This window comes from Oncorhynchus mykiss, chromosome 9 (assembly GCF_057628025.1).
Source record: "Oncorhynchus mykiss isolate SJ-2025 chromosome 9, ASM5762802v1, whole genome shotgun sequence".
Classification (NCBI taxonomy): domain Eukaryota; kingdom Metazoa; phylum Chordata; class Actinopteri; order Salmoniformes; family Salmonidae; genus Oncorhynchus; species Oncorhynchus mykiss.
The window spans coordinates 62,419,002-62,431,871 of record NC_143030.1 but is presented as its reverse complement, the minus strand read 5'-3'; the positions used below and the strand labels follow the sequence as shown (position 1 = coordinate 62,431,871).

Sequence of the window (12,870 nt, the reverse complement as noted above, 5' to 3'; positions counted from 1 at the left end):
CATGATGCTCTCTGCGCTTTTAACGGACCTCTGAGACTATCACAGTGCAGGTGCATTTATACGGAGACTTGATTACACACAGGTGGATTGTATTTATCATCATTAGTCATTTAGGTCAACATTGGATCATTCAGAGATCCTCACTGAACTTCTGGAGAGAGTTTGCTGCACTGAAAGTAAAGGGGCTGAATAATTTTGCACGCCCAATTTTTCAGTTTTTGATTTGTTAAAAAAGTTTGAAATATCCAATAAATGTTGTTCCACTTCATGATTGTGTCCCACTTGTTGTTGATTCTTCACAAAAAAATACAGTTTTATATCTTTATGTTTGAAGCCTGAAATGTGGCAAAAGGTCGCAAAGTTCAAGGGGGCCGAATACTTTCGCAAGGCACTGTATTTTTTAAGTATATTATAAGGGAGTTGGACCCCAGTCTAGTAGGTGGTGGATGTGCAACATTTATTGGATGCCAATCGCCATTAAACCTCCTTGAAGAAGAAGAATGCTGGTGACAAAACTATTTATTTTTATTAACAACAAATCAATACAAAAAGTACATGGGGAACACAAGTGTATATATAAAGAATATACAAAGGACATTTGGGCTAGGGGGTATAATATCACATTACACAAGAACCTTAAGGGACATACACAGAATTCAAACAGCTTTTTTTGTTGGTAGAGTATTTACTTGTCTTAAAATATAGTTACATTTATTTTTGCAAGGTAATAAAATGTGGTGTTTTGATGGTAAATTGACATTTGTGAATATGAAATTTGGCCAAAATAATTGTAAAAAATCATTCTAAACGGAATCTACAGTCCCTGTAACGTGTCTGGGTTACCCCGTTGGACAGCGGCGCTACTTTATGGCAGCATTCCAAACACATAACAGACACACCCTCTCCCCTCAGCCCCCAACTGATGAGGTATTATGACGTCTGACGAATTTTCACTTGCAGGGCAAAGGAGCAAGGAAGGAATCCATTAGCCTGTTGAATAATGATGGGACATTATTTGCCTCTGTATTTGCTAAGATGCTGAAACAAGGCTTGCATCATATAATTGATGAAGAACAATCTGGTTTTATGCATGTCGACACATTAGTAATAACATCAGGTTGATCTTAGATATGATTGACAATAATGACCTCATCCTTGATGATAGTTTTCTTATGTTTGTTGATTTTTATAAAGCTTTTGACACTGTAGAACATGAGTTTATGTTCAAAGCTATATACCTTTTTTGGGGTTTGGTGACTTTTTTTTGAAAGCAGTCCAAACTTTATATAGTACAACTCTGTAAAATTAGCTCACGAGACATCTCAAAGATTTAATACTGGGCATTGGGCAGGGCTGCCCAATTAGTCAATTTTTATTTTTGATTGGTTACTCAAATTATGGCTCTTCATATCAAGAAAGGGAATTTAAGGTGTTTCAGCACTTGGCAAATAATTTAAACTATGTCAACTGGTTGATGATACCATATTTTTGAGAGACAGGAATGAGGTCCTTAGTTTCGGTTTTGAAAATGAATATCAATAAATCAGTCTTATTTCCACTCAAGGATTGTGTTTTACCGGAAGTATATGGTATTCCAATTAAAGATAAGTAACCTTATCTTGGAATTGTTATATGCAAGGATGAAAAACAAAGGAGTGAATTCAACTTTAACCCCATTATTGAGAAAACAAAGAAGAAATTGAACCTCTGGTTGTTGAGAGATATTTTGTTATATGGTTGGGTTTTATTGTCCAAAGCTGAAGGGTTATCCAGATCAGTTTATGTCTTATTATCACTTGAATTATCCCCTAAAATTGTAAAGGACTTAGATAAGATTCTTTATAATTTTATTTGGAGGAACAAGGCTCACTATCTACGGAAATATATTCTCACTAATACCCAAGAACAAGGAGGTCTTGAGGTTTTAGATGTCAATACTCTTAAATAATACTTTTAAAATAAATTGGATTCTGAAGTATATTAAGAACCAGAACAGTATTTGGAATGTCTTCCCGAAGTATTTATTTGACTCTGTTGGTGGTTTAGAATTTTTGCTTCAATGTAATTTTGATGTCGATAAAATCCCAGTAAAATTGGCCAAAATCCATAAGCAGCAATTTTAGCTTGGATGTTAGCGTATAAACAATTTTTCCCCTCACAGATACTTTCTATGGAACAACAAAGATATACGATTTAAAAATAAGTCTCTTTTTTTTCGTAACTGGTTTGAGAATACAATTATTTTGGTTGGTCAGTTACTGAATGAGGATGGATATCTACTTTCATATGGGGAATTTCTTGATACGTTTAAAATTCCAATAACCCCGAAAGAATATGCAATTGTGTTTGATGTGATTCCAAGGGGGGTTGTATCTTTTTAAAATTCCTCTGTGGTTGATGTATAACATAGATTTACATGAAAATATATTAATTGGCAATATTAACATCAAAGATAAATGTAGTAATAAACAGATTGGGAATATTGTTTGTGATACTACAATTCCCTCAGCAAGATTATTTTGGTCAAATATCTATGGTGATATACAATGGGGGAAAGCATGGAGAATTGCTAACAAATATTGTATCAGTAACAAGGTAAAGGAAGTTTCATTTAAAATGTTACATAGAATTTATCTTGTGAAACACGTTTTGGAAAGATTCAAGCTGAATATTGACTATAAATGTGATTTCTGTGGAATGGAGGAGACAACCCATTTTGCATTTGTTTTTTGCCTGTATTTATAGTAGACTTTTTTGGATTGACATACAGAATTCTGTTACAAAAAGAAATAGGACCAGTTGTACAATTTAATGGTTTTGATATAATGATTTATTTCAGAAATTCTGACATTAATTAAATATACTAAATCTTTATCAAATTGCTAATAAAATAGGGTAAATTTCATATTCACAAATGCAAATGGTCTAATTCAAAACCTAACTTTTTTCACTTTCTAAATTAATTTAAACAATATGGCACTACTTCAACTAAAATGGAAAACAAAAAGGCAATTCAAACTTGTATTATAAATCAATTTGATTTGTTTGTTTAGGATTCCTAACAATGTAAATAGTTTATGTACAGCTGAAGTCGGAAGTTTACATACACCTTAGCCAAATACATTTAAACTCAGTTTTTCACAATTCCTGACATTTAATCGTGGTAAAAAAAATCCCTGTCTTAGGTCAGTTAGGATCACCACTTTATTTTAAGGATGTGAAATGTCAGAATAATAGTAGAGAGAATGATTTATTTCAGCTTTTATTTATTTCATCACATTCCCAGTGGGTCAGAAGTTTACATACATTCAATTAGTATTTGGAAGCATTGCCTTTAAATTGTTTGACTTGGGTCAAACGTTTTGGGTAGCCTTCCACAAGCTTCCCACAATAAGTTGGGTGAATTTTGGCCCATTCCTCCTGACAGAGCTGGTGTAACTGAGTGAAGTTTGTAAGCCTCCTTGCTCGCACACGCTTTTTCAGTTCTGCCCACAAATGTTCTATAGGATTGAGGTCAGGGCTTTGTGATGGCCACTCCAATACCCTGACTTTGTTGTCCTTGAGCCACTTTGACACAACTTTGGAAGTATGCTTGGTGTCATTGTCCATTTGGAAGACCCATTTGCGACCAAGCTTTAACTTCCTGACTAATGTCTTGAGATATTGCTTCAATATATCCACATAATTTTCCGTTCTCATGGTGCCATCTATTTTGTGAAGTGCGCCAGTCCCTCCTGCAGCAAAGCACCCCCACAACATGATGCTGCCACCCCTGTGCTTCACGGTTGGGATGGTGTTCTCCGGCTTGCAAGCCTCCCCCTTTTTCCTCCAAATATAACAATGGTCATTATGGCCAAACAGTTATATTTTTGTTTCATCAGACAAGAGGACATTTCTCATGTCTCATGTCTTTTTATGGTGGTTTTGGAGCAGTGGCTTCTTCCTTCCTGAGCGGCCTATCAGGTTATTTCGTAATAAGACTAATTTTACTGTGGATATAGATAATTTTGTACCTGTTTCCTCCAGCATCTACACAAGGTTCTTTGCTGTTGTTCTGGGATTGATTTGCACTTTTCGCACCAAAGTACGTTCATCTCTAGGAGACAGAACATGTCTCCTTCCTGAGTGGTATGATGGCTGCGCGGTCCCATGGTGTTTATACTTTTAGGCGTTTGGAAATTACTCCCAAGGATGAACCAGACTTGTGTAGGTCTGCAATTTTTTTCTGAGGTCTTGGCTGATTTCTTTTGATTTTCCCATGATGTCAAGCAAAGAGGCACTGAGTTTGAAGGTAGGCCTTGAAATACATCCACAGGCACACCTCCAATTAACCCAAATTATGTCAATTAGCCTATCAGAAGCTTCTAAAGCCATGATATCATTTTCTGAATTTTTCCAAGCTGTTTAAAGGCACAGTCAACTTAGTTTGTGTAAACTTCTGACCCTCTGGAATTGTGATAGTGAATTAAGTGAAATAATCTGTCTGTAAACAATTGTTGGAAAAATGACTTGTGTTATGTACAAAGTAGATGTCCTAACAGACTTGCCAAAACTATAGTTTGTTTACAAGAAATTTGTGGAGTGGTTGAAAAATGAGTTTTAATGACTCCAACCTAAGTGTATGTAAACTTCCAACTTCAACGTTATGCTTGTTTGCATATGACTATTCCTCTTTTGTTTGTTGTTGTTTGTTAAATTAAAAAAAATAAAAACGAGGGAGGAACGAATTAATTTTAAATGGACCGCACTTGCCCAGAAATTCGTCACTCATTCGTCCCTCGACGAATGTGTTGTTTTCAGCCACCGGTAGCTTGTGGGTGCTTTATGCTGTACAGTCAATTATGTTTGCATGTCTACTTATATTTACTATATCATTTTTAATATACATCTACTGTATGATAGCTAGCAAATTAATTAGCTATTTAACGTTAGCCTGCCTAGCTACTTCTGAAGTAAAATGCTTTATTTGTACAATTTCCAAAAGCTAACCAAACAAAAACATAATTACTTTTACAAGACGTGTTTGTGCATTAGTAGCAGAATTTCTAACTCATGTACATTCGTTTTTACTTACACTTGTATGTTGAGGTTTTAAGTTTTGGCGGACATTTCTTAGTGGATGCACAATCATTGCGAATTGAATTATGGGGCATTTCAGGCCCCAAAGTGAACATAATTGTTCACTCGCAAACTCCATTAAAAACGAGTGCTGAGGGGCTTACGTTGCAAACTTCCCTTGCTTGGCTATTCATTTGGATTGACGACAAATATGTCCCCGGCGATTCCCCCAAGGGCGTAACACGGAACCCAAACCGGCTGCGTGCGTGCGCCATCGTGCATAAATTTATTTTGTCCGCCCACACCAAACGTGATCACGATGCGCAGGTTAAAATATCAAAACAAACTCTGAACCAATTATATTAATTTGGGGACAGGTCGAAAAGCATTAAAAGGTTATAATAATTTAGCTAGCTAGCTTGCACTTGCTAGCTAATTTGTCCTGGAATATAAACATTGCGTTGTTATTTTACCTGAAATGCACAAGGTCTACTCCGACAATTAATCCACGCATAAAACGGCCAACCAAATATTTTCTAGTCATCTCTCCTCCTAGGCTTTTTCTTCTCTTGACTTTATATTACGATTGGCAACTTTCGTAAATTAGGTGCATTACCGCCACTGACCTCATTCATCTTTCAGTCACCCATGTGGGTATAACCAATGAGGAGATAGCATGTGGGTACCTGCTTCTATAAACCAATGAGGAGATGGGAGAAGCAGGACTTGCAGCGAGATCTGCATCACAAATATAACTGACTTCTATTTTTACACGGAACCCAAACCGGCAGCGCGTGTGCGGCATCATGCATAAATGTATTTTGTCCCCCCACACCAAACGCGATCACGACACGCAGGTTAAAATATCAAAACAAACTCTGAACTATTATATTAATTTGGGGACAGGTTGAAAAGCATTAAACATTTATGGCAATTTAGCTAGTTAGCTTGCACTTGCTAGCTAATTTGTCCTATTTAGCTAGCTTGCTGTTGCTACCTAATTTGTCCTGGGATATAACCACTGAGTTGTTATTTTACCTGAAATGCACAAGGTCCTCTACTCCGACAATTAATCCACGCATAAAACGGCCAACCGAATCTTTTCTAGTCATCTCTCCTCCTAGGCTTTTTCTTCTCTTGACTTTATATTACGATTGGCAACTTTCGTAAACAAACTCTGAACTATTATATTAATTTGGGGACCGGTTGAAATAAAATACATTTGGTGCATTTCCACCACTGACCTCTTTCATCTTTCAGTCACCCACATGGGTATAACCAATGAGCAGATGGCACGTGGTTCCTGCCTCTATAAACCAATGAGGAGATGGGAGAAGCAGGACTTGCAGCATCGTGTCAGAAAAAAAACTGTTTTCTATTTTAGTCCTTGGAAACTTAGATGCTCGTTGGTGCAAGCAATAATTGAATAACATAGATTTCAACATTTATTTTGCGACGCGACCGTTGTAGTCAGCCTGTTATGAGTTTGAAACGTAGCCGTTATGTCTGGGGAAGCACAGGCGACTATGTTATTGTTTTTTATTTATTTATTTAGCTAGAATGACTCAACAACCAACATTAAAAACGAGTGCTGAGGGGCTTATTGTTGCAAACTTCCCTTACTTGGCTGACGACAAATATGTCCGCGGGGATTCCCACAAGGGCGTAGGTTTGAAACGTAGCCGTTTATCTCAGGGGAAACACAGGCGATTTCATGTTGTTAGGGGAGTTTGAGCCCGATTTAATATATACAGGCAAGTTCAACGTTGTGTCCTGTTTCGTTCACGGTAGTGTGAAACAAGTAGTATACGAGCTAACTAGCATTCTAACGTTTCACGTGTGTATTTAGTTTGACGAGCCTATAACAACACAGGAGCCCTTGCATTTGTATGTAGACTACACTTCTTCGTGATGGAAAGGAGAGCAAGAAATTGCCAATTACAAAGCCATTCGGCCTCGAGTTTGGTCCAGGAAAACGTAAGTATGTCCAAAGTCATATGTCCTTTGTCAAACAGATTGAAAAGGAGTCTTAGAAAACATTACCAGAAAGTCAAAAAAAGGTATTAAATATTGTTGTACTTTTAAGTAACGACCCCCGCTAATTAATATCAACACTTTTATATTTAGTATATTTTTTTTCTCCCGTCTGCAGTAAATTTAAGAAATTGCCCTGTGCCTGTAATTCCGTTACCAAAAACCCCAGGTCGTTAAGATATCGTTAAGATATTTTATAATTTGTCTCAGGAGGGAAGGTAATAAAAGTTCACATAAGTAACACTTAAGGTAGACCTGTCAATTAGTTTGTTTTACTGGTATCATTTTAGTTTAATCATTAAGTTATTTAAACTAAATTCTGTTACCAAATCAGTAACAAGATTTCTGAAAAATAGTTAATGGGATTTATTCAATGGAATTTGCTACAATGGGAAATTATTGTAGTCACAAACCACATTGCACGTGCACTACGTTTTTTGATCGCCCCAATAGTAAAAACATGTATTACCTTGTTTAATGTGGCATGAACACAACCAGGCATGTTTTCATCAGATTGTAAAACGAATCACTTAAAGTAGGCTACCTGCGCATGTTGTCCACTCCAGAATATACTGAACAAAAATATAAACGCAACATGACACAATTGCAACGATTTTACTGAGTTACAGTTCATATAAGGAAATCAGTTAATTTTAAATAAGTTCATTAGGCCTTGATCTATGGATTTTACATGACTGGGCAGAGGAGCAGCTACGGGTGGGCGCCAGGTGAAGAAGATCCTGGGCTGGCATGGTTACACGTGGTCTGCAGTTGAGGCAGGTTGGACCTACTGCCAAATTCTCTTAAGCAGGTGTTGTCCTAAAGTTGCTGCTTTAAAAAAATAACAAGAATGAAAGTCTAGCCTATGCCTAGGCCAAATAAAGCAATTATTATCCAGTTCTGAAGACTGTAGACAGCTTATATCCAGCCCATGATGTATAACCTAACTCAATATGTTAAGACCATTCCTCGTCAGACTCACTGCTCCATCATGTGTGTGCCACACACGGGTTCCATCCTTAAGCTCCTCCACTAGAAAGGAATATTAAATAAGATTTGTCTGCAATTAGCATCTGCCAAGGCTTTCAACGACTATCTTTTGTCATGATTCGTCCAGTTGTAGCATTAAATTTCGTGCTATAGCCCAACAGTCGTTTTGTTTTATTTATTTTCATTAAATAAAAATGTATTTGGTTGGCCAATAGGGGGCGATACCATCTTATATCACAAGTTTTTATTGGTACATAATCACGATAGGATTATTTAGGCTATCACCTATTTAGGATAAATCACCATGTAAAGAATTACATTGATATCCATAATTATGCATTTCTGAATACAAGTCAGAACAGGGACCCATGAGGAAATTCAGTTTCCTCTATTCTGTTACCGGGTGTAAAGACACTTCACTTACTCTAGTTCAATAACCAAAATGGATGTTTTCAAACTGAAGGAGTCATGTCATAGCTGACACCCCATTCTTTCTGCAGACATTTTTGAATCTTAATTCGGAACAGATATCCCACATGGAAAATAATAATGAAAAACAAATAAGAATCTTGTATGGTGCAAACAATCCTATTTAGTATCTAAGACCTTTATATATTTTTCCTTATGTCAGTGTATTTGTATATGTGTCAGAGGTTGGAACCAGTTCAGGGAACAGAACATTAAAATAAGTTTCAATGAACAGGAACGAAGGTGATCCGTACTGTTCCGGAACAGACCCGTTATTTTAAAAGCATGGAAAACGGTTAATAACGTTATTTTACACAAAAAAATTATTATTTCCCACAAAAAAAATGCAACAAAGCACCAATGCAAAGCCCTCAATCTGTAACAAAAGTTATTCCAGTGTTGACCTGCAAGCTGCAAATTTTAGGCCCCTCCCCCCTCCGAAGGATAGGCTACTGTACTGACGTTTCAAGCTTTATTCAGAAAATGGGAAATGTTTTTATTAGCTACAGAAGAGTAGATTAACCTTTTCAATGCTATATGTATGGATACGTTGGATTTACTAACTACAAAAGGTAAGATGTGTTTTTCCTTCTGGTGCTGCTCTGCACACACAAGCTTGTTAGCTCGGTAGATCTAGCTAGTTAGCTCAATGGACATTCAAAGTTTCTCCTTAGAAACAGCTCCTCCTAGGTATAATTCTGTGGACCTGATTCAGATAATGCATGTCATAACAAGATGCCCAGCGGTTCTAGACTCCTGAACCCTCTCTCGCTCTCTCCCCACCCTAAAATTTCAGTCGCATCTTGTGCTATAGGCTTCACTTGTTTACATGCATGATAGAGCAGGCAAGGTAGTTGTTTGTCCATCTGAACTGATGGTTAAAGTAATTTAATGAGCTAAATATAAACTTGATTTCACAGGTTTAAAAAATGAAACTGAAAGAAACGATATAAACACTTTTTTTTTTTTGAACCGGTACCAAAATGTATTTTTCTGGTTGGACGAGTGGAACGGAAAAAAAAATTGTGGTTCCGTTCAAAACTAAACTAATGGAAAATAGTTCAGGTTCCAACCCCTGATGTTACTGTTATCTAACTTAATCCTAGTAAAAATTCCCTGTCTTAGGTCAGTTAGGATCACCCCTTTTATTTTAAGAATGTGAAATGTCAGAATAATAGCAGAGTGATTTATTTCAGCTTTTATTTTTCATCACATTCCCAGTGGATCAGAATTTTACATGCACTCAATTAGCATTGCCTTTTAAATTGTTTGACTTGGGTCAAAGGTTTCTGGTAGCCATCCACAAGCTTCCCACAATAAGTTGGGTGAATTTTGGCCTATTCCTCCTGACCGAGCTGGTGTAACTGAGTCAGGTTTGTAGGCCTCCTTGCTTTTTCAGTTCTGCCCACAAATTTTCTATAGGATTGAGTGATGGTGTGATGGCCACTCCAATACCTTGACTTTGTTGTCCTTAAGCCATTTTGCCACAACTTTGGAAGTATGCTTGGGGTCATTGTCCATTTGGAAGACCCATTTGCGACCAAGCTTTACCTTCCTGACTGATGTCTTGAGATGTTGCTTCAATATATCCACATCATTTTCCTTCCTCATGAGGCCATCTATTTTGTGAATTGCATCAGTCCCTCCTGCAGCAAAGCACCCCCACAACATAATGCTGCCACCCCCGTGCTTCACGGTTGGGATGGTGTTCTTCTGCTTGCAAGCCACCCCCCTTTTTCCTCCAAACATAACGATGGTCATTATGGCCAAACGGTTCTATTTTTGTTTAATCAGACCAGAGGACATTTCTCCAAAAAGTAGCATCTTTGTCACGATGTGCAGCTGCAAACTGTAGGCCTTTCAGGTTATGTGGCTATAGATACTTTTGTACCTGTTTCCTCCAGCATCTTCATGAGGTCCTTTGCTGTTCTGGGATTGACTTGCACTTTTCGCACCAAAGTACGTTCATCTCTAGGAAACAGAATGTGTCTGCTTCCTGAGCGGTATGACTGCGTGGTACCATGGTGTTTATACTTGCATACTATTGTTTGTACAGATGAAAGTGATATCTTCAGGCATTTCTTCCCAAGGATGAACCAGACTTGTGGAGGTCAACAACAACAAAAAAATCTGAGGTTTTGGCTGATTTCTTTTGATTTTCTCATGCTGTTAAGCAAAGAGGCACTGAGTGTGAAGGTAGGCTTTGAAATACATCCACAGGTACACCTCCAATTGACTCAACTGATGTCAGTTAGCCTATCAGAAACTTCTAAAGCCATGACATCATTTTCTGGAATTTTCCAAGCTGTTTAAAAGCACAGTCAACTTAGTGTATGTAAACTTCTGACCCACTGGAATTGTGATAGTGAGTTAAGTGAAATAATCTGTCTGTAAGCAATTGTTGGAGAAATGACTTGTCCTGCACCAAGTAGATGCCCTAACCGACTTGCCAAAACTATCGTCTGTTAACAAGAAATTTGTGGAGTGGTTGAAAAATGAGTTTTAATGACTCCAACCTAAGTGTATGTAAACTTCCGACTTCAACTGTACAGCTATGCCTTTGGTCTCCCATCCAGGATTTTAACCAAGCCCTGCTTAGCTTTGATATCTGTCACTGACTACCAATGTGCTATCATGAGAACGATTGAGTAGTCTACTCTTAATAATGAAATGGATTCACTGCTGCTATCGGAGTCATTACTCTTCCTCCCTAAATGTGTCCCTCTATCTCTTCCCCTCCTCTCCTACTTGCTACTCCTCGCGGCGGACTTTGCGTCTTTCTTCAATAAGTGTGACGTTGCATGTGTCAGTGATGTCAGTGGTATGCAAGCGCTTTGAAATATGTATGTGAGACCTTAGAAGGTTTAGCTGTTTGATTTTAATGCAGTACTTGCAACATTTCTGTTATGTCTAAATGTTATCCAACCATACAAGTCAGATTTTAAAATAATCTTTGCGTATTTACTGCCATATGGATTACTGACCAGTTCCAGGTAGAACATACAGAAATATTGTTAAATTCTTCTAGATCTTTTGTATGATTTTAAGAGTTTTTGGAAAACGTGGTCAAGTAAGAAACTGAGGGAAATATGACAGGAATTCTTTGCATCTGCACAGTTCTTTCAGTCTGTTTTTGTAAATCGTTGTGTACATTGTTAAAAGTAGTCCTTGTGCAGGTTTGTTAAACTCTGAAATCATTGTTTTGCTTGGCATACATTTTAAGTGAAGATCTGAGTCTAGACAGATAAACTCAGTAAACAGAAGGCACAGTATGTGTGGTGTGTTTTCTTTGGGTGTTTGGGAAAGTGTGGTGTTGAGTGAGAAAGGAAATAGTTGCCAGAACCAATGTATTGCTGTGAGCAGGGGTTGTGAGAGCTTTCAATTTTGTTCAGATGTGGGATATACATTTTATGATGAATTATACACTTATTTATTGTCCTAACGTGGTGGAACAGTGTTTAAAATATATTTTATTTATTGTCCTGTCATGGGGATTTAAAAATAAATTATACATCTTATTTATGATCCTATATTGATGGACTAGTCCACAATCCAATACCCTAGACTCCCATCTGAATGACCCAGATAATAAGGAAGAAGTCCCTAACTGTTTTATGGGCCTGCTGTAAGCGGCCTGTATGCAGCCAAAATGCAGTCAGAGACCTAGAGCAGCACCGCCCCCTCAAGATTCTGAGCCTGCTTGGCAGGGTTGGTCCTGCAAAGCCCCCTGAAGGGAGAGCATAATATACAAGGAAATTCTTAAAGCTGCTAATGAGAACCTTGACGAACTTGTACCTAGCCGGTGGGGATTCTGGTTGGGTGCCCCCACCTCGGCAGTGGCAGTGCTGGCAACACTAGCTGCAGTAGCCCATGGGTAGGGGGGGTCACACTCAGACATTCAGAGAAGGGGAAAATTGTGGCACAAAATCAAAGGTCTGGCTGCACAGAGATGCTTGGTAATATGGTCACTACGGGGGACCATCTTGTGGGTGTTTCAGGGTAAGGGAGGAAATCTGACCTCCATCTAGGACGTGACGATAGTTTCAAAAATCTCCTTATTTTTTTGGGCACAGCTTTGCAGGCCTTCTCACACCGCTGCAACTGAATATGCATTTGTAAATCAATACCTTTTATTGAGGTGGGCTCTGGGATGGTGCAACAGTTGAGAATCTGAGTCTTTGGTTGTTGTGGGGGAAAGGGGTTGAGTGTGTTGGTATTATACAACTGTTGCGAGGGAGTAAAAGGTGTTGGGGACAATATATGATGAATTACAATAATTGTTTGCTAAAATAATAATTGCTTGCCATAATGTAATTTTGG

At 37.9% G+C, this 12,870-nt stretch overlaps 1 protein-coding gene across 1 annotated transcript in view; it reads left to right on the top strand.

Annotated features, from left to right (window-relative positions):
- The first annotated feature begins 6,341 nt into the window (after positions 1–6,341).
- The window catches only part of LOC110532460 (F-box only protein 44), a 36,289-nt gene continuing 29,760 nt past the window's right edge, over positions 6,342–12,870 (top strand). Inside the window, exon 1 of the mRNA XM_021616388.3 lies at positions 6,342–7,035. Within this exon, the coding sequence (XP_021472063.3) occupies positions 6,970–7,035 (66 nt within the window). The 5' untranslated portion in view covers positions 6,342–6,969. The remainder of the gene's footprint in view (positions 7,036–12,870) is intronic.